General features: G+C 46.3%; 2 protein-coding genes across 3 annotated transcripts; both read right to left on the bottom strand.

Annotated features, from left to right (window-relative positions):
- Positions 1-245: 245 nt before the first annotated feature.
- Positions 246-5,113, bottom strand: RCHY1 (ring finger and CHY zinc finger domain containing 1). Its single transcript, XM_071744042.1, has 9 exons — positions 4,985-5,113; positions 4,778-4,897; positions 4,490-4,605; positions 4,334-4,412; positions 3,557-3,601; positions 3,395-3,453; positions 2,892-2,918; positions 2,518-2,638; positions 246-1,601 (listed from the first exon to the last, which is right to left on the bottom strand). Exons 1-9 carry the CDS (start codon positions 5,039-5,041, stop codon positions 1,497-1,499), a joined length of 729 nt encoding a protein of 242 aa, XP_071600143.1. The 5' UTR covers positions 5,042-5,113; the 3' UTR covers positions 246-1,496.
- Positions 5,114-6,087: 974 nt separating this feature from the next.
- CDKL2 (cyclin dependent kinase like 2) lies at positions 6,088-20,566 on the bottom strand. Of its 2 annotated transcripts, none has more exons than XM_071744044.1 (13): positions 20,286-20,566; positions 15,927-16,121; positions 13,817-13,995; positions 12,857-12,969; positions 12,382-12,521; positions 10,714-10,802; positions 10,122-10,248; positions 9,680-9,954; positions 9,257-9,347; positions 8,409-8,520; positions 8,181-8,287; positions 7,966-8,052; positions 6,088-7,168 (listed from the first exon to the last, which is right to left on the bottom strand). In XM_071744044.1, exons 1-12 carry the CDS (start codon positions 20,451-20,453, stop codon positions 7,993-7,995), a joined length of 1,656 nt encoding a protein of 551 aa, XP_071600145.1. In that variant the 5' UTR covers positions 20,454-20,566; the 3' UTR covers positions 6,088-7,168; positions 7,966-7,992. The 2 variants fall into 2 exon arrangements, with proteins under 2 accessions (XP_071600145.1, XP_071600144.1); XM_071744043.1 differs by having other exon boundaries at positions 7,049-7,163; positions 20,286-20,557.
- Between the last annotated feature and the right edge of the window lie 677 nt (positions 20,567-21,243).

The raw sequence follows: 21,243 nt of genomic DNA on the forward strand, positions 1-21,243 counted from the left end.
GTGTGTGAGTGTGGAAGGAGAGGACATTGCAGAGATCAGTTTGGTCTAACAGAGATGTTGTTTTGTTTTACATTTATTTATAGCAGCAGCTAAAGTGTTGCAGAAAGACACTCCAGTAAAAGCAACCTCCAGGAAAAATCTCATCCCCATCTCCTCGTAAAGGGACACTGTCAAATTAAGGAGAAAAGCTGTTTTTTTACATCAGAACAAGTGAAAAACAAGTAGTCAAGACAGAGAAGAAGAACTGGGCTTTTAAAATAGATTTTATTATTGAACACCATTTCCATCCTCTGAAATTCCCAGAAACCAAGAACCTTCTGTAGTATTTAAACTGCAAAACTCCTTGGGTAGGATATTACACAATGAAAGGTGTGAAGGTTTCTCAGGTTGTGGGTTTGTTTGTTTGTTTTTTTTAAAAAACTCTTCCATCCTCCATTCTCTTTTCCCAAAGAAATCAGAAACCATAAAAAAAAACCAACCCAAAATGGCAGAAAATTGGTCCCTGCACCCTGTGGTTGCTTTAGCAAAACATCTCAGGCTCAGCCTGATGAGTTGGCCCCATGTCAAACCTGACAAGACAATGGTCTGTGCCTCACTCAGTGCATTTAACCATCAAAATAGGGAGCTACAGATCGGTCCTAAAACCCTCAGACACCTCGGCCTCTGTCAGTGAATCCAGTGAGGAAGAAATGGAAGTAAATGTGACCACAGCTGGCAAAGGAGCCTAAGCCAGGAGACAGAGGGTCAGATGGGTGTGGGGGAAGAAGGGTGGCCCTGCAGCTCATTTTTAAGGCTGGAAAAACCCAATGTAAAAATCTAAGCAGGCAGGGCAGCCTGGTTTCCAAGGGAATTCTGTATGCATGCACGTGTCAACAAATCAAGCCAAAAGGACACAATTTCTGCAAGCTCACCCTCTTTCAGCCACTCGCCTCTGAGGCCCTAGAACAAACACGTTGTTGAAAAGGAACAAAACGTTCCTCGTGTCCCACTCTGCAGATGTCAGCTCTCTCTAAAAAGGCCACTCTCAAAACTCCCCGTTTTCCACAACAGCTGCAACCAGAATAAGCTGTACCTCCACCTCCTGTCCTGCTCCCACAACCTTCAGCTGCCCCAAAACCATCTTCTGCTGTGTCAGCTGCACAGCATTTCTCATTTTGCACCTCACTAGTCATTTCTCTGGGCTGTCTCTCTCTCTCTCTGACACAGTAAGTGGCTCTCAAGGGTCTCTCTCCAGACACTAACCTGGCACAGGGCATCACGCTGCTCGACTGGGAATTTCCTGAGGGGCCTGGCTGCACGGCCCCCTAGGGAGAGGGGCATAATTAGCACCAGCATTAATTAAATCTTGTCATCGTTTCACTGGTGTGAACTTTGAGTACGTTTTTTTCCTGACAAGCAAGGTTTTTTTTTGAAATAGGCAACTCTCTTTCCCAAGGCAGAGTCCTCCTCGTCCAGCGGAACGCGGCGTGCAGCTCGGTCACTGCTCCTCCAAAGTGTCATTTTCCATCTTGGGCAGTGTTGTAGGAGTCACAGTTTTGGCACTTCATGCCCAGGAAATGGAACTGCACTGTGGAGCGGGCACTGCAGTCATTGCAAAGGATCTACATGCACAGAAAAGAGAGGGGAAAAGCTTTAGCACCAGCAGGTACACTGGAACCACACTGCTAGCAGTCACAGGAGTGGTTTGCCACGAGGGGAAAAGGCAGAATCTTCTTTTTTCAAGACAGCAGGGCTGACTTAACCTGTCTGTAACTACTCTGCTCATATTATGTAATCAGGAAGAACTTATTTTAGTATGGCAAGGTGACTCCTTGAGTTAAGTCAGGGATGGTTTTGGTTGCTTAACGTGGGACACCAATAAAGAAACCCTCAAGTGAAAATGAAAGCAGACCAGTAGCTAGAAACATAAGCCAGTCTGCTGTGCATGGCAGGCAAGTGAGTGTTCTTCTCAAAAAGGCAATAAAGAGGCTTTTTTCTAAATAATATGAGTCCAACAGCTGGTTGGATTGGTTGTTTAAACCTTAACAGATGCAACTAAAACATTAATGACCAGTGCTGTTTGACTCAGCGTTTACCTGCAAACAGTTTCCCAGTTCTGAGTTAACACAAAGAAAGCAAGAAACAAAAAAGCCCCCACCAGAAGTAGTCTCTACATGCTTGCACCAATCAATAAATATTTCTGCAGAAAACCCAGCATGTGTACTCTGGAGCTGGAAGCTCTTTGAAAACAAATGTTCTTGCTTTTTGCTGTGACAGTACCCCACACCACTGGAAAGAGCAGGATACTTCCAAAGCCCACGTGTGTGATACCCAACACTCAACATTTGTGGGGTTGCTTTCTTTTTGAGTGCCTGCTCTTTTTTTTTTTTGCATGTTTATAAACCCAGCAGACATCTATTGTAAACCTACACGCTGCTTCACCATTCCTTAAAAATCAGGTTGACTTCTGATCCAGGACAAGTTCCTAGTGCCCTCTGCTGCCAGTACTGCAAAGGCACAGATCTACCAAGATCTCACCTCCACCATCCTGTTCTGATATTCTGTGGGCATGGGAGTCTGTGCCACTTTGTCATCCAGCTGACGCCACTCCCTTGTCATATCTAACATCGAGCGCATGCACAAAGGGCACCTGTAATCTCTGGCAGAAAGGGGAAAAAAAAAAAAAAAAATCTGAAGTCTAAATCAGCAGATGGAGCAGGGCCATGAAATAAGTCCACTCACAAGGATAGGTTTTACATCATACCAAAGAGAAACACCACTACTTAAGAAGTTCTTGCAAACAGGAGTGGTAATTGAACAACCTTTTTTTAAGTTGCCTGGTAAAGATTGGGCAATACGATCTTGACCTCTTTAAATAATATTAAGAGAAGTGATGTTTACAAAATACTTACCCCTTGAGCATGTCCTCGTAACAGGTTCTGAAAAGAAAACACAATGAGAACTTCAACAGAACTCTGTACCATGTCAATTGAAAATCCTGCTACAGTTTTGTAACGCAACAGAGCACTCCACTGTCTTAGGGGCCCTGCCTAAGGAAGGACACTGAAATTTAACTCATGAGCTGCTACCAGCCTCTAAAAACCACAGTGCAACTGCTTTCTGCACCAAGGAGGGCTTTCTCCATAGGATTCTTGACATTTAAGTCGTAGCAGAAGGAAATTCAGCATAGGAAAATTTAGAATTAAGATTACGCAGGTGATTCTGCCACTGCCAAAATTTACTGTGGAAGAAATACCACCTTTCTAAAGAAAGTAGCCTCTCCTTCAACAGGAAATATCTCCTGACACGTGGGCCCCTCAGAAACCAGCTCTAAGCACCTAGTACAGACTAATCATGCTGCTGAATAAACACCACACACAAGGCAGCAGCTATTCCCCAACCTGCAACACCTTACCTGTGAAGAAGGTGACCACATGGCAGAACATGAGCTCCAATACGAGAGGTGTGAATATCCTGTTCCCAAGCAAGAACCAGACAAAAGATGAGGAGATTAATTCCAACACAGTCAAAAATAACAGCCACACGCAAAGCCAAGAGATGAAAAGAAGATGCTCACCTCCAAACATATTGGGCAGTCCTGCCTGGAGACGTTTTCAATACACTTAGCAAAGAAAAAGAAAAGAAATTATTCTACTGCAAGGATATCAGGGTTATTCTAAAATTTCTTTAGAACAGTAAGAAAAGATTTATGAAACATTACTGTTTGCATTTAGGTCTGAAGTTCTGAAAATTAACAGGTGGCTTTGCACATTAAAAACCAAACAGTTTGAAAGTCTGTGTAGGAAAAGGGCTCCCAGAACTCCTGCACTGGTAAGCAGCCTAGCTTTCCCTATTCTGCAGCAGGAAGAGGAGCTCAAATTTACACAGTGCCAGATGTGCAATCAACAGCTCTTTTTAAAAGAAAAGAAGGAGACAGTGATGATTATCTGGCTCCCACTGTTAGCCAAGCCAGCCCATAAATGCTCTGTGGTGCTGTTTGGTGTGCTTAGAGAAACAGAACCTCCAGCTTCCCTGTGTGTGTCACAGAAAACACATTCTAGAATGGATTGTGTTGGAAGGGACCTTAAAGCTCATCCAGTCCCAACCCCCTGCATGGGCAGGGACACCTCCCACCAGCCCAGGTTGCTCCAAGCCCCATCCAACCTGGACTTGGACACTGCCAGGGATGGGGCAGCCACAGCTTCCTTGGGCAACCTGGGACAGGGTCTGACCACCCTCAAAGGGAAAAACTTCTTCCTAACGGCCTGAGATGCAGCCGAGGCACTATCAGCTTTCATTTACAAATTGTGTCATTTAAAAAAAACCGATACGGATTTAACCGATGTGCTCTTACCTTGTGCTTTCCTCGAAGACCCAAGCGGAGGCACATATTGCATTTTGAACAGTGGAAAAAATCCTCCTTGGGGCCAATCCTGAGGAGAAGAGCGTCAGGCCAGGCCGAGGCCGTTCCCTCATCCTCCCCCTCACCTCCCGCCCTCCCCTCACGCACCGGCAGATCCCGCACTCGTCGCAGTGGTACTGCTTCTTGTCGCGGTCGAAGAGGTGGCAAATATCGCAGTAGTACTCCCCGAAGAGGCTACCGCAACCCTCGCAGCGCTGCTGAGCCTGAGGGCGAACCGCCACGGAGAGAAGAACGGGGGGACGAGAGCCGTGAGGTGCCCTCCCCTCAACATGGCGCCCCTCGCAACATGGCGGCAGCGGCGCCCCCTTCCTCCCCCCCAAACCCCCAAAATGGCGGCGCTCCCCATGTCCCCCCTCACCACCACCACACACGCACCTTCTGCAGCAGGCGGCAGCGGGTACACTGCACCTCGGCGACGAGGAACCGGTCCAGTTGGTGGTTCTCGGTGCCGTCGTGGCACAGCCGGCAGGCGTACAGCTTCCCGCAGCACGGCGCCTGACAAACAAACGCACGGAAAAACCTCACCTCACCACACCGATCATTTCCCGCCCAAGCCCCGCCGCCTCCTCTCCTCCTCCTTACCCGCAGCAGACAGCCACGCCGGTAATGCTCGCAGCCTTCCTCCCCTCCCGATGCCATGGCCGCCTTTCCCGTTACGGAAGATCCGCTGCTTCCCCTTCCTCTCTCCTTTCCGCTTCCGCCCGGCAGGCAGCGCCGCGGAACGGAACCGGGCGGCCCATTCGAATGGCTTCTCCCTTAAACCTTCCCTCCTCCCCTAAAATCTTGACAAGCTCCCGCGAACTTCTACACCCCAAACCCTTCTGTCCCCTCATTCCCCTAAAACCTTTTTTTCCTCTCCCTTCCTCTCAAACTTTCCTTCTTTCCCCCATTACTCTAAAACCTTCTTTTTCAACCCAAAACCTTCCCGTTTCTCTAAACCGTTTCTTTCCCCCTCATTGCCATCAAACCTTCCTTCTTTCCCCCTCATTCCCCTAAAGCTTTCTTTCCCCCTCAACCTTCCTTTGGTGCCCATTCCCATAAACCTTCAATTCTTTCCCTCCTATTCCTCTAAAACCTCCTTTTTTCCCCCTGATTCCCCTAAAACCTTCATTTTCTACCCAATACCTTCCTTTGGTGCCCATTCCCATAAACCTTCAATTTTTTCTCTCCTATTCCTCTAAAGCCTTCTTTCTTTCCCCCCCCCCACCCCCCCATTTCTTTAAAACCTTCTTTCTTTTTCCCCATTTCCCTAAAACCTTCCTTTTCCACCCAAAACCTTCCTTTGGTGCCCATTCCTGTAAAACTTTCATTCTTTCCCTCCTATTCCTCTAAAATTTTCCTTTTTTTCCCCCATTTCTCTAAAACCTTCCTTCTTTCCCCCCAACCTTCCTTTCATTTCCTTCCCCTAAAACCTTCCTTTCCTGCCCATTCCCCTAAAACCTTCCTTTCATTTCCTTCCCCTAAAACCTCCCTTGTTTCCCCCCCTCACCTAAAATATTTTCTTTCCCCTCCATTTCCCTACACCCTTCTTTTTTTCTCCCTACCCCCCTTCCCCTCCCCAAATTAAAACCAACCCCCTTGGCTTTCTGATGCAGCACAGGGGACAGCAGACAGACAGTGGGGAGCTTTCTCCTCAATTTTTTTCCAGGAGGAAGTGGTTTTTTTGCTGTTTCCCAGACAAGGAATCTGGATATCCCTTTATTTACCAGTTTTAACGTACACATCGAAACACAGCATAGCCACAAAGCCCTAAATATTATTCTTATTTGTACTGTATTCTGCCATGATGCAACGATGGGAAAGGCCACGGATTTTGTGGAAAGACAAGTTCCAAAGTCAACGACACCATACAGGGGGGACATGAGCTGTGACAGCACCCTCAAAACTGCCAAAAAAGAAAGTAGTGACCAACATAGGGACAGCACAGAACTGATAACAACCAGCTTGAGGGCTGCTTAGTAAAAATGGTCTTGTAACAGTCCCAAGATGAAAGTGATGCCATTTTTGCTCTCTCCACAAGCCACTGTCACGTTTGAGATGTCCCGTTCTCCCCAGGGACCTAAAGGAGTGGTGGCAGAAGCCATTTCACACACTGCCTGCATCACAGCTTCGTGGTTGACACTGATGCTCTTCCTCCACCATTAACAGCAGCCAAATACAACCACCCAGAGATGGGAAGGAAAGCACGGAGGGAAAAGGAAGCTGACAGCAGGTGACACACGCTGCTGAGCGTTAGCAAGGGTTTCAGCAGAACAGCTGGGGACATTTACACATTTAAAGGTTTCATTTCTTGCCACAGACATTTTCCTCACTGGCGTTTTTGTCAAGGCAAAGGTGCTTTTTCAATACGTATCAGGTAGCCTGCTGACAACTCAGCAGATTGTCTACTCTCTCTCATTATTCATTTAAAAATAAAACCCTGAAGAGGACAGCAGTTGGAGAGAAGAAAGCCCAGCTTCCTTCCAAATCCTCCAAACCAGCTTCTTGCCCTTGTCACACACCAATAACCACTATTTTTCCCTAAGTGGCCTCAGACAAGACCTTGCCCCCGGGCCACGAAGTCAAACATTTCAGGAGCAGTTTTGCAAGCAAGAAATCCAGCAGCAATGGCAGCATGAACTCTGTCCTCAGCCTGGACCCAAGCATCCCATGGCAGTCTGCTGCACTAACAGGAGAGTAAGGGATCCTCCTCTCTCCTGCACAGACCATGCAGCTTTAGCACCTGGAAACTCAGGTGGACTGTTCCCACTGTGTCAGCCACCTGCACTGAGAAGAGGAAAGCAGAATGATGTTATGGACAAGCTAAGAAAACCAGAGAGGTCCTCAGTGCTTCCTTTATTTGGATTTTTTACACATCCTCACCTGGCTAAAACTGTGTGCTTATACCTCTGCACTTCACAGATGACAAAGCTTTAGAAAGATTTCTTTTCCCTGCTCTTCTGTTATCAAGATTGCTTCCCATCCTGATGTTTTTATTTTTTCCTAGTGGCATTATGCCATCACAGCACATCACATGAGCACAAGTGGCAAACAGACTCGTGCAGAGTAAAGAGCACACACAGCACCAGCACAGAGATTTCAGTCAGCAGCTGCTCCCTCTCCTCAAAAAGGAAACACCAGAGCCCAAAAGAAATTAAGACACACAGTTTGCACCTGCATGGTGACAGTACTACTGTGACACACTCGTGGCTACCTGTGACCAACACCAAGAGGAGGGAGGCTGCAGCGCCTGGTGGTCCCTGTGGCCACCTCGAGAAGCTCCAGTATGTGATGTCACCCAGGCTGGCAGCAGTGTCCCCAGAGTGTTGGGTAAAGCCCTTCTCTGCAGGACACAAAGTTCCAATAAAGCTGGCAAGAGTTTAGAGCAAAGTCTTGGAAGAAAAAGGGGTGACTGTGAGAGTAAAAACCCTCAGCTAAGCACTGCAGTTCTCACTTCCAAGAAGATGAGACAGACTCCAACACATGCAGCAGGATCCCTGAACTGGATATGTGTTCATGAAATCATCAATTTGAAAGAAACTAAAGAAATTAAAGGCTACCTTTTACAGGAATTAAAAGCTTACCTTTTATTTGTGATCCTCTCCATAAGGTTAGTGCTCTACTCTGGGGAAGCTGGATTCTGATGCATTGGGCATCAATGTTCCTGACAGCTGAAAAATGGGAAAGAAAAAACCAAAAAGAGGGTCAGTATCCAAGCACCAATTAAACTAAATCAAATCAGATTTCAGAAATGCTTCCTAAACACAGAGCAGCACCAACTCCTGTGCTGCTTTGTTACCTGCTGTGAGGCCAGACTTAGGTTATGGAGGTCAATAGCAGCAAGGGAGGGGACACGGGATGCTGAAACTGTTTTATTTTCCTTTTTCAGAAATCTGGGATGCCATGCTGCAAAACACAACCAAGGAACATGATGTTAAGGAAGCAAGAGCTGACTGTTGCAAGGCACACTGCTTCCTGCCACTCCTTTAGTATCCAGGTTTGATTTAGAGGGCATCAAAGCTCATACCTTCCACCCCTCTCAGTTCAGGGAGATGATTTAGTTCTGGCAAACGCACATCTTTCTTGGAGAATTCCCATTTTTTCCTGTTTGCCTGAAGGATGTTTTTTTCACTTGTAACCTGTAATCAAGGACATAAGTAGCAGCTCAAGAAAATATAGATAAAACAAATCTGTTTTCAAGCTTAAAAATGCATCAACATAGCAATGTTCTGCTGTAGTTTGAATTTTTGCAAGAGTAAAATACTCAAGTGCATGTGAAGGAATCCATTTTGCTTGAGTGTCATTTATACATTAAAACCAACAAATTAGTCATGGTAAAATCCCAATCATCTAAGTGAGACTGCTTGCAGAGAGACAAACTGAAGTTACATATAAAAAAGCAAATATTCCTGCTGGCAGGGAAGGCCTATTGCCTGGGTAGTGCATGCAGTGCAAAGCTTTCCATTTCCTTGTTTTTATTATGAACTTTTAATCTGTTTATGACATGACCAAATAAGGCCCTGACTGTGCTCAGTCCAGATCCTTCATTCTGCTTCAGCAGCACAGCACACAGGGTCTGCTTTTCATGCCCAGGCAGGAGGCCATGGATATATTTCATGGCTTACAGACAGCCTGAGTTGGACTGCTCCCCTCATTTAAAATTGTTCTCTGACACAAAATATGTTTCACCCAAGGTAACAATTAGCAAAGGATAACAGACAACACACCAGTGAGAAAAAGGGGGCAAAGAAAAGGAGTATTTCTAGGTGGGAGTTATGGTAAAGGCTGTAACAGATGAGATTCTTGAGACTAAAACATGTGCTTATGTTCAGAATTTTTTTTTGCTTTGCCAAGGGGGCAGGACAGGTGACTTACTGGTGTCAGGCTCACACTGTAGTGACCTGCTGGAGAATGCTTCCCTTGCTTTAGGAATGGCTTCAAGTATTTTTTACTCTTCTCATCAACTCTGTAATGAAAAATGCCCCAAGCTTTGTATTAACTGGAGTCATGCAGTGAATATAAAAACAACAAAGGTGAGGCATCCAGAAACACTGTCATTAAAAGCTTAAAAAGGTTCATGGGGACAATGTCCTTCGTGAGCTCAGCTAAGAAAAGTGGGAGTCACGTGTGGTCCAAATTGTCCTGAGTCACACAAAGGCCATTGTCACAACTTCTGGCAAACCCCTGCTGTCCAAACCCACACCTCGTGTTCCCACATTGTCACCCTGCACCTCTCTCAGGACATAACAATTCCTCAGCAACAGAAATGAGGAAGCTCTTTGAGCTCTGCTCCCATACCTGTAACTGAGGTTCCCAGGCACAGGCCCCATCCCAGCCGTGGTGGGAGAAAAGCTCTGGTTGATGGGAGGGATAACAATGCCTGCATTCTTGGAGTAGTCTAAGCTGCTGCTGGAATCTTTCAGGCTGGTCTGAGGGCTCATTTTAAAGGGGTTGATGGCAGTGTCATAGAGGGAGCTGAGGTTGGAGGATCTGTCTGCTTTCTCTCCATCAGCTTTAGAGCGTTTCGCCTTCAGTAACTTTGTATCTCTGCTCTTGGGGTCAATGCTGAAGTCCTGTTTCAGAAGATAAACATCAGGTTTCTCTTATGATCATGGTTATGATTATACTTGGTTTAATTTCAAACTGCTGCATGTACTTATATAGTGATTTTAAAACATGGGGAAAAAAAAAAAAAAAAAGGCAATAATAATACAGGTTTGGAAAACAGAAATATACCAACCTGGACACCAAATATTTTTCTTTCTTCTAAAGTGTCATCTTTGTCTCTTTTGCTGATTTTTGATCTTTTTTGTAATTGATGATCTCCGGCATCTTTCTGAATCTTTAATTTAAGCTCCTGAGTAAATCTACATTCCATAGAATTAAAAAAAAAAAAAAAAAAAAAGGGGTTCTGTTAATCTCAATATCATTATCAGTTGGTGTTCAGCCCAGGTTTTTATAGCATTTTAAATAATAAAAAAACCTCGTGTCTTTTAAAGGAGCCAGCCAAATATGATGTATGTTAAAATAAATAAAACCTTACAAGCACACAATTTCCACATGGCAGCAATAAAGGTGTTTGCATCCCAGCCTGCTGCAGGGACTGCTCTACAACCCCACCTGGTGTGACACTGGGTGATGAATTAATGTCATGACAAGGCACACATGCCACTGCAATGTGTTCCCTCTCAACTCCCCTGTTTCCAGGAAGGCTGAAACCAAACCAAGCATTCAGCAGCTGTCAGCTCTGCAAACCCAGCCTGCAATCCCCCAAGCACAACTGCTCCACCTCCTAACATCAGCCTGCTTTGAGCAAGAACCAGACCACTCACCTTTCTGCAAATCCATCCTTGTTAAAGAAATCACACTGCAGGAGCTCAGCACAGGAGGGCCTTTTGTCTGGGTCAATCTGCAAACATTTCTGGCAAATCAATGTAAATATGGAAGGGAAATATATTAGACCTGAAGTAAAGGCTTTAGCAGTTCAGAGAATCATAGAATGGTTTGGGTTGGAAGGGACCTCAAAGCTCATCCAGTCCCAACCCCCTGCATGGGCAGGGACACCTCCCACCAGCCCAGGTTGCTCCAAGCCCCATCCAACCTGGACTTGGACACTGCCAGGGATGGGGCAGCCACAGCTTCCTTGGGAAACCTGGGATAGGGGCTCAGCACCCTCACACTACAGAATTTCCTCCTAATCTCTAACCTAAATCTCCCCTTTTCTTGTTTAAAGCCATAACCTCTTGTCCTCTCACTACAAGCCCTTGTTAAAAGTCCCTCTCCAGCCTTCCTCCAGGCCCCCTTTTGGTATTGGCTGATATTATGTCCCCTCAGAGCCTTCTCTTCTTCAGGATGAACAACCCCAGCTCCCTCACACTGTCTTCACAAGAGAGCTGCTCCAGCCCTGTGAGCATTTTCGTGTCCCTCCTCTGGACACTCTCCAACAGGTCCACATCCTCCTTTGGTCAGGAGCTCCAGAGCTGGACACAGCATTCCAGCTGAGGTCTCACCAGGGCTGAGTAAAGGGGCACAATCACCTCTCATTTACAAGTCAAGTCAAGAAAAAAAAGCTGCAAAACTCCCCCTCCAAGGGCTTGTGATAGAGACAAGCCAGAGAGGCATCAGTACCAAAACCCAAGTTCCACGTTTGCTGGCTGCTTCCATTCCAACCAGCAGTGCTCACCCTGAGCCCCTGCACAGGGAATTCCTGTCACACACACACAGACCACTCAGCTCTCAGGAAACCTCCCCTCTTCTCAGTGACATTTTGTGTGGCTTCAAAAATCTGCTCTGATCATCAGGCATTTCAAAGCCAACCACGTGGGGTTTAGGTTGTTTTAGTCAGCCAGTGTGTCAGTGCTCCAGATTACTGGGTGGAAGCACAAAAACCACACCCTGGAAGGATTCTTGGGAATCTGTTACCAAGTTGTAGGCTTCCCAACTCCCACACAGCAGACACACAGCTCCATCCACACGTTTGGATGCCACCAGCCCATCCAACCCTACTTGCTTGCAGTGCCTCCACCAGCAGGCAGAGAACACTGTACCAGCACAGCTCTGCTAGCAAGTTGTGAGTAAGGGGCTGTGTGTTATCTACAAAGACCCCACTTAGGTAGTAGACAAGGGGCAAAGATTGCTGGGACCTTCCTGAAGATCCACTGATGCACTGAGGTGTATGGGGGATGCTTTCAGTACATAAGCCCTTCCTCACCTGTCAAATCTCCTTGAAAAATTTAATCAGTGGGGCATTACATGCTACAAATCCTGCCTGGAGGATGTGCAGTGACCATTTTGTCTCTGGTGGTGACTGGTGTAGCCCCCCTGTCACCCAGGAGAGTGGCTGTCATATCCTCATTCAGCTACCAACCCAAGCAGGTGCTTGTTGCATGGGTAGCTGAGGACAAGCCAGTTTACCAGCCTTTTCTGTAGGCTGTGCTCAGCTCCCTGAGGCAAAGAAGAAAAAAAAGAGAAATGTTCCTAGAAAACAATCAGTTAATTACCTTGGCTAAACCTAGAACTGCAGCAGAGAGCTTGGGATATCGTTTGTCCAGAGACTCAGGCTCCTTCACTTCAGGCAACCTCATGCCAGCAAAGAGGGGATTTTTATAGAATAACTCTTGGTGTCTTGGAATTAAATTACCTGGAATCAACACAAACAAAGCAGCCACGTGGAAGAAATGCAGAACAGTTCTGTGAAAACATCTGAGAAATACTGAAATATTGGAATACTGGGTCAGCACTACTTCAGCACTACAGTCTGGGTCATTCTCTTTCCACCTGTGTGCCATGGGTTGGTGCTGTATTCCCAAGCTCCCAGCTCCTCCTTTGTAAAAGGTGCCAAGAGCTCTCTAAGAGCTGCACAGTCTCAGAAATAGTTCAGCACACACCACAGCCTCTCTCCCAACACCCTACTACTCCTGCCAAAACATATTTGACCCCTAAGCAGGCACTAGGAACCCACTAGGCTGCTCTTACCCAGGCACTTGGTGATATGGTAGAGCTGGTCAATGTCTGAATCTCCAGGGAAGAGGGGTTCTCCTGTAAGCATTTCTGTTATCAGAGAGCCAATAGCCCACACGTCCACAGCCCTGGGGAAAAAGAAACAAGACCCAAACCAACATCCCAGCTTAGCAGGGCTTCATTTGTCTCTTTGATCTAAAGGCTGAGCCAAGCCAGAGCACAGCATGTCTTCAGCAGGTTCCAAGCCCTGAGGGAACAGCAAGACAGCTGTTTTCCAAGTTTACAAGTGCTCTGATGAGTGGCAAAAGATGCAGCTCTTGAAGCAGACAAATACTAGCAGAAAACCTCACAGGTGTAAAATCAGGCTCCTAAACCCAGTGTTTTAAAACAACTTTAATACAACATAAACACGTTACTGGAATCTTGCACTTCAGAGAGCACACAGGTAAGCAGCTCCTCTTTCTGCAGACACCCTCTCTTTAGGGACATTTACTGAAAATTAATTCATACAGGGACATTTACAGACCTGCATGATTGTAAAACGGACCTGTGAGTAACACAGTTTAAGTTCTGACTTGGTTTTGGCACACTGAGGATCCCAGTAAGAACAATCCCACCTCCCCCCTCCTGAAATGTCTCCTTAGAATTTTTGGAGGGACTTTTCTGCCTTCTCCCCATGACTCCAACCACACAAGAGGGAAGTCTATCATAGCCTCCCCCAGTACTACCATGGGCAACTGAATAATTCCAGCAGCCAACAGACCAGGAATACTGAGGGCTCTCCTCCCCTTCTGAGCCAGGAAAGCCTAACACTGGCAGCAGTCAGTTATGGAGTGGGAAAGAGAAGAGGAAGGATTAAATCTTGATAAGCAGGGAATGATGAACATCATCTGTTTGACCTGTTTGCCAAGTAACAGTCCTCTCCCTCCCCAAAAAACCAGAGCACCCCTCTCCACAACCCTTCTGCAGCCTTACTTGCCATACTTGATGTCTCCCACCAGCAGCTCTGGAGCTCTGTACCATCGGGTTGCCACGTAGTCTGTGTAAGCTTCCCCAGAAGCTGCTAAGGTACGGGCAAATCCAAAGTCACAGAGCTTGACAACTCCTGACTGAGAAACCAGGATGTTCTCTGGCTTGATGTCCCGATGGATTATCTGCACAAGGAAAAGCAAGTCCAGACAAATGGACTTGGATCAGGAACTGGTTGAAAGGAAGGAGTCAGAGAGTTGTAGTCAATGGGGCAGAATCTGGTTGGAGGTGTGTGACCAGTGGAGTCCCTCAGGGGTCGGTACTGGGACCGGTGTTGTTCAATATCTTCATCAACGACTTGGATGAGGGTATAGAATGTACCCTCAGCAAGTTTGCTGATGACACTAAGCTGGGAGGAGTGGCTGACACACCAGAAGGCTGTGCTGCCATTCAGAGAGACTTAGACAGGCTGGAGAGTTGGGCAGGGAGAAACATGATGAAATTCAACAAGGGGAAGTGTAGAGTTTTGCATTTGGGGAAGAACAACACGATGTCCCAGTATAGGTTGGGGGCTGAGCTGCTGGAGAGCAGTGTAGGTGAAAGAGACCTGGGGGTCCTGGTAGACAAGAAGATGACCGTGAGCCAGCAATGTGCCCTTGTGGCCAAGAAGGCCAATGGCATCCTGGGGTGCATTAGAAAGGGTGTGGTTAGGAGGTCAAGAGAGGTTCTCCTCCCCCTCTATTCTGCATTGGTGAGGCCACACCTGGAGTATTGTGTCCAGTTCTGGGCCCCTCAGTTCAAGAAGGACAGGGAAGTGCTTGAAAGAGTCCAGCACAGAGCTACTGAGATGATTAAGGGAGTGGAACATCTCCCTTATGAGGAAAGGCTGAGGGAGCTGGGTCTCTTTAGTTTGGAGAAAAGGAGACTGAGGGGTGACCTCATCAATGTTTTCAAATATGTAAGGGGTGAGTGTCAGGGAGATGGAGTTAGGCTTTTCTCAGTGGTGACCAGTGATAGGACAAGGGGTAATGGGTGTAAATTGGAGCATAGGAGGTTCAAGTTGAATATCAGAAAAAATTTTTTTACTGTAAGGGTGACGGAGCCCTGGAACAGGCTGCCCAGGGGGGTTGTGGAGTCTCCTTCACTGGAGACATTCAAAACCCCCCTGGACACGTTCCTAGGGGATGTACTCTAGGGGGCCCTGCTCTGGCAGGGGGGGTTGGACTAGATGATCTTTCCAGGTCCCTTCCAACCCCTAGGATTCTATGATTCTATGATTCTATGATTCTATGAAATAAATTCCCTGTTTCTATCTAGCAAACTGGCTGGCTTGCCAACACTGTTCCCATCCACGTAGAAAACATTTTTACAGGCAGAGGAAATGTGGAGCCTGTAAAAGGCAGCTATGTGCACACAGGCAGTGAACAACCCAAGGCTGACCCACGTGCACAAGTAAACACAGAACCTGTAATTGTTAAACACAGAAGTGCTGGTTTCATGAATCTTTCTGCCTATGTTCTGCAGGTGCACTCAGAAGTTATTTTAACAGGCACAACTTAAAGGGATGGAAAATTTGGCCTTGGCCACAATTCATAAGCTGTAAGTATTGCAAGGGCCATGGGCATGTCCTGCAGCTAAATGTGAAGAGTATCTTAGGAATTCATAAAAGTTTCCTAAACTAAAAAAAAAAAAGGTAAATGCATGTGTTTATCTTTAGAATTATACAACTATGGGTCAATTGTCAAACCTGTTAGAAATCAGTTGAGAAAACCAAAGAGAAAATGCAAGCCTACATATTACATAGACACCACCAGAATCAAAGTTTTGAAAGAGAGGCTGTGTCACTCTGCTAAATAAGCCAACCAACAACAAAGTGCCACCAACTATGGGATCTCCATCAGTCTTCTGGACCCTTCCTTTGAAAAACCCTCACAAATCAGACAGATAACTGGTTAGCTGACATCAGGCTCTGACGTTTTAGATGAAATTCAGCCCAGCCTCTTTCTTTTCAACCGAGGCTTTATTTCTCTGAGTTTTAGTATAGAGATAAAAATATGTGCTTCTATATCTATCCATCCAGGGTTAATTGCAGAGCTGACTTCTTGCACATACTTACATTATGACTGTGACAAAATGCTGTTCCTCTGATAATTTGAAATAAGTATTTCCGAACCCTGCCGTAGTCAAGTCCGTTTGGAAATGCCTCAAGGTCATCAAGCACCGTGTGATCCACAAATTCAAAGACCAGGTACCAGCGTTTCTTCTTTTTATACACTTCCAGCAGGCTCACCAGATTCTCATGCCTGAGTTGCTGTCATAAAACAAGGAAATATTTTGTGAGAGCTTGATATAATGGGTAAACTGCGAGCTGTTACTTTAAACTGCAACCAGGCACTGCCCTGGAATGCTCTTCTTGTCATGGCACTCACTCATTTATTCTAAATACTCTTGATATTTTATAATAAATTTTATTTTGCCATTCTTATTTTATTTGCTTAGCATTGCTTGGAGGATTTCCACCATCTTGTATATGCAAACACCTGGTTTTGCAGCCTAAAACCAAATAGAACACTGCCTAAGGACATTCCTCCACAATGGGGGTGCTCAAAATACTGTTCTCTTCTTGAATAACCTCATGTGTTCTGCTTCTCACAACACTTCCCTCGTATCAGAGGTGACACTAACTCACACCCTGATTTTGACAAGCTTTAGAGCAAACCTATGCTTTCAAAGTTTTAAGAAAACTTTATGCCTTTCCCCAAGCTGCCTCATCTCTTTCCTTCTATGTTTCCAGGAAGTTCTACTCTGTCGTTCCTCTCTCTAGGTCCTTTTTAAAAAAATCTCTTATGTCTTCACTTAAAAGAAAAGCAAAAGCAGCTGCAACACTTCTCTGCTCTAACTAGCTGTTGGTTCATCACCAGCTACTCAGTATCTTTATCTTGATTTTTTTTCTAGTAAATCTGATAGAAAACTTCTAAGCTTTTCCCATACCCAAAACTCTTCTCTTGGCCCTGCCAGCCAATACATATTTACAAAAGTAACAAGTGCCAGAACACAGCCACACTGAATGGATAAAAGGAAAGTTCAGCATTCTTACCTATAATAGTGTTAACAATTAAACAGCTTCTATTAAGCTGTGTCTATGGATTAAGAATGAAAACTGACCAGCTAAGGATTTGAAGAGATTTTTTCTTTCCCCCCAGCATTACGCAGAAGGGAAAGATTAAGATAGTTTAGAGAAAAAAACTTGCAATTTAAATGAAAAGAAAAAAAACCCAGGCTGACGTATTTTCATGTGATTTTTTTCAGCATATTCTGGCCATCCAAGACTCCACCTCCCCTTCGTTACACATTTGTAAGACTGGTTTACCACACAGCACTTGACCAAACCAGCCCATGCTACAGTGCAGTTGTTTATTAGCTTGGAGCCTAGCAGGGAAATAGCACTGGAGGCTGCACCACAGCCCAGGGATCACAAGGTGCAAAGGGGCTGCAGGACACCAGGACTTGTAGGGGAAATGCTCTGCCAGCCCAGAGGGAGTGACAGACAACCTTAGAAAGTCTGGAAAGTGAAGATTTTAAAAGTGATGATCAATTAGAAGAAAAAAAACCAAACAAAAATAACAACTCTTTTCTCAAAAGTATTTTTTTCCTGGAGCAGGAGACCTGAAGAAGTTTTGCTCTTTTCAGCCACAATTAGATTCCTGCCCAAACTCCAAAACAGGAGGGGGAAAGAAAAATAAATATTAAAAAGTAAGTTCACAAGGAGCATGCAAGTGAAAAAATGACACAAAGACTAAATCCATAGGTCTTCATTCTCACTGTGAGAGGCTGCACTTATTAAGCTATACATGGAAACCTTCCCCTTGTTATATTCCCATTTACCCAGGAAAATTCCCAACACACCTGTGAGGTGGTACATGTGGTGGTACAAGGCTTAAAACCTCAGCCCAGACACCTGCTCTTCCATGTGCACCACACGTGGGATGAGGGAAGAAGGAAAATGCAAGTGCTGCTAAAGGCTGTGGTGGCAAACACAAGGACTGAGGGGGTCAAAAGGGCAAGCAGAACAAGGGCTCTACATCCTGACTTGGAATGCCACCCTGCATCCTTCTCACCAACACAGCAGAAAAACCTGCCAGTGGAACAGCTCAGGAAAACTGCAAAGGCAGAAAGACCATATGACAAAACATTGGAAAAAAAAAAACAACAACAAAAAAACTCCAAAATCCCCCACACAAAGCTCTGTTTATATAAAATTCCTGGGTATTTTTCCAGACAGAGCATCTACAGCCCATGAAGAGAAGTACCTTTAAGAAACCAAGCCCCACAGTGGGGCTACATGACAGAAAACTGATGATAAGAAGCTAAGAGGCTGAAGTATGACTGGATATTTAGGTGGCTATAAAGCACCCACAGCTGATGCCAGGCAAATCACAGCCACAAACAGCAAAGGACATCATGCCAGCTGGCTTCACCCTAAGGGCTAGCCCTGGATTGATAAGGTTCAGGTAACCTGATACCTGTCCCTTCCTCCAGCCTCTTGCCTGCAACACGAGTGCCATTAATAAAAGAAAACAGAGTAACACTTTCCCAGAAGCAGGTACCCGTGTCAGGAAACACCAGTGCCCAGCCTGGTTAGGCAGTGTCACACCTCCAGGTCACCACTCACCCGCAGGTTTTAAAAGCTCAGCATTTCGTTTTCAGCATAATTCCCAGCAGCGATCTGGTACACGACACAGAGGGACTGTTACCACCAGGAGGCAACAGAGACCTTGTCACTACGCTTTCTCGTACCTTTCCCCGCCGAACACGGAAAATAAGCAGCCTAGATTCTGATCGCCTCAGGTTTAGCCAAGCAGATCCAGCACAGCACCCTGCCATGGGGAAAAGCAGAGCTGCAAGGCTTCAACTCAAAAGGTTAAATGAATCTATCACAGCGAGGCTGCTTTTGGAAATACACCCGGGACCCAATTAAGTATCTTTTGTTTTGGATTTAGTTACACTTCATAAATCCTGGTCAGAAGCAACTGTGTTTCCCTTTCAAAAGTGACCCAATGGTTTAAACTGACATCTGTCCTAGAACTTCACTGGATAAACACCACTCCTTAAAGGACTATTCAGGAGTCTCAAGAGGCACCTTCCTCTCAGGGACCAAGGCAGATCTCATCCATCAGTTTTAAAGAACTAGAACCTTTACTGCAAGGAAAACCAAGATATGAAGGTTACTATTCTGCTTGAAGGAGGCATTTGCCTTCAGGAAAGGTATTTATACAGCAGAATAGAATTCAAAACACACCATGAGGAGGCACCTGGAGCCACACACTGGGTCTCTCCCTCTTCATGGAGCACATGCTGAGCTCCATCCTTCCCCCTGCCTGCAGCAGGACAGACTGCTCACCTCACCACTGACTGGTTCAGGTTGGAAGGGACCTTAAAGCTCATCCAGTGCCAACCCCCTGCATGGTCAGGGACACCTCCCACCAGCCCAGGTTGCTCCAAGCCCCATCCAACCTGGACTTGGACACTGCCAGGGATGGGGCAGCCACAGCTTCCTTGGGAAACCTGGGCCAGGGGCTCAGCACCCTCACACTAAAGAATTTCTTCCTAATCTCTAACCCAAATCTCCCCTCTTCTGATTTAAAGCCATAACCTCTTGTCCTCTCACTACAAGCCCTTGTTAAAAGTCCCTCTCCAGCCTTCCTCCAGGCCCCCTTTTGGTATTGGAAGGCTGATATAAGGTCCCCTCAGAGCCTTCTCTTCTTCAGGATGAACAACCCCAGCTCCCTCACACTGTCTCCAGCCCTCTGAGCATTTTTGTGTCCCTCCTCTGGACACTCTCCAACAGGTCCACATCCTCCTTTGGTCAGGAGCTCCAGAGCTGGACACAGCATTCCAGCTGAGGTCTCACCAGGGCTCAGTAAAGGGGCACAATCACCTCTCATTTACAAGTCAAGCCAAGAAAAAAAAGCTGCAAAACTCCCCCTCCAAGGGCTTGTGATAGAGACAAGCCAGAGAGGCATCAGTACCAAAACCCAAGTTCCACGTTTGCTGGCTGCTTCCATTCCAACCAGCAGTGCTCACCCTGAGCCCCTGCACAGGGAATTCCTGTCACACACACACAGACCACTCAGCTCTCAGGAAACCTCTCCTCAGTGACATTTGTGTAATTGCTACAACCTCCCTGGGCAACCTGGCCCAGGGTCTCACCACCCTCACAGTGAAGAATTTCTTCCTAATGTCGAACCCAAATGACACGATCTACACATGAAAAGGTGACGCCCTGCACGAACCTCCTCGTACTGCGACATCAACCCCTCCCTCCCAGCTGAAGAGGAATTTAAACACCTGTCCTGGTTTTTAACACCTGTTAAACCGTGACAACACCAAACCACAAAAAAAAAAAAAATCCGTTTGGTCCTCAAACACAGCCCCATTCCCCTCCGGCTTCCCTCACCGCCTCCTGCTCCCTCACCTTCAGCAGTTTGATTTCCCTCACCGCGATCTTCCTCACCACCGCGTCCTCATCGCTTTCCAGGAACTTCTTGACGGCGACGATTTTCCCGCTCTCCCTGTTCCTGCATTTGGTCACCACTCCGTAGCTGCCTTCCCCGACGAGGCCCAGCACTTGGTACTTTTCCATGGCCGGTACTTTTCCCCCTCCCTGAGCCCGCAGCCCTGAGGTGATGAAGGAACCGGGGCCGCCGGACGATGGCGGCGGCGGCCGCGGGCTGAACGCCTCGTCACCATGGCAACCGGCTGCCGTCAAGCGCGCCCGCCGCACATGTCGCGAAAGGCCGGCGGTGGTACCGAGGAACCGGGACCGGCGGCGGTACCGGGCTGAGGTTCTGCCAAAGAGAGCCGGAGAGGCTTAGTCGTTTGTTTTTGTGCTAATGGACCCGCTTCTGGTGTGTTTGTGCCAACTGGTGTCAAACCTGACCCGGCGGTACCGCTCCTGTTGCTGGAGAATGGAACCCCGGTTATTTTCTATTTTTCTGACAAAAAAAAAATTAAAAAAAAATAAAAAAAAAATATATATATATATATAAATTATGTGGAGAAGTTCGATGGGTCAAACAGCAAGGCATAGGGTGTCAGCTATACAAGATTATTCTGCTGGTAATAAATCATCAATGTGCCTTTTAAAAACATCAGTTTTCTAAAAAACCAACATTCTGCAAATCTTTTTTACTAAAATTTTAGAAAACGAGCAGCAGAGCAGCAAAGCCCTGAGGCAGCCTTGTCTCTGTTATCTTTCCCCCAAAACACGAAAAAAAAAAGGATGTAAGATAAAATAAGCTGCCCTTGTATATACATGTATTATGTTCACGAATTACACGGTTTAAGACCATGTTCTCAGAAGAATGGGGAAAAAAAATTGTATTCAGTAGTGGCTGCAGAAAAGGGAAGGAAATGTAGTGTCTGAAAAGAGG

The sequence above is a fragment of the Heliangelus exortis genome, chromosome 4 (assembly GCF_036169615.1).
Source record: "Heliangelus exortis chromosome 4, bHelExo1.hap1, whole genome shotgun sequence".
In the NCBI taxonomy this organism is placed as follows: domain Eukaryota; kingdom Metazoa; phylum Chordata; class Aves; order Apodiformes; family Trochilidae; genus Heliangelus; species Heliangelus exortis.

What these genes read in the sequence shown, in the direction of transcription:
- RCHY1 (XM_071744042.1), bottom strand. Translation starts at nt 5,041, where the DNA reads ATGGCATCGGGAGGGGAGGAAGGCTGCGAGCATTACCGGCGTGGCTGT. An exon ending in GCTGCCGCCTGCTGCAGAAG is followed by an intron (nt 4,606 to 4,777) that starts GTGCGTGTGTGG and finishes GTTCGCCCTCAG; the next exon opens with GCTCAGCAGCGCTGCGAGGG. An exon ending in TGTGGTCACCTTCTTCACAG is followed by an intron (nt 2,919 to 3,394) that starts GTAAGGTGTTGC and finishes TTTTCTTTTCAG; the next exon opens with AACCTGTTACGAGGACATGC.
- CDKL2 (XM_071744044.1), bottom strand. Translation starts at nt 20,453, where the DNA reads ATGGAAAAGTACCAAGTGCTGGGCCTCGTCGGGGAAGGCAGCTACGGA. An exon ending in GGAGACATCAAGTATGGCAA is followed by an intron (nt 12,970 to 13,816) that starts GTAAGGCTGCAG and finishes CTTTTTCCCCAG; the next exon opens with GGCTGTGGACGTGTGGGCTA. An exon ending in CAGTTCTAGGTTTAGCCAAG is followed by an intron (nt 10,803 to 12,381) that starts GTAATTAACTGA and finishes TTGATTTGCCAG; the next exon opens with AAATGTTTGCAGATTGACCC.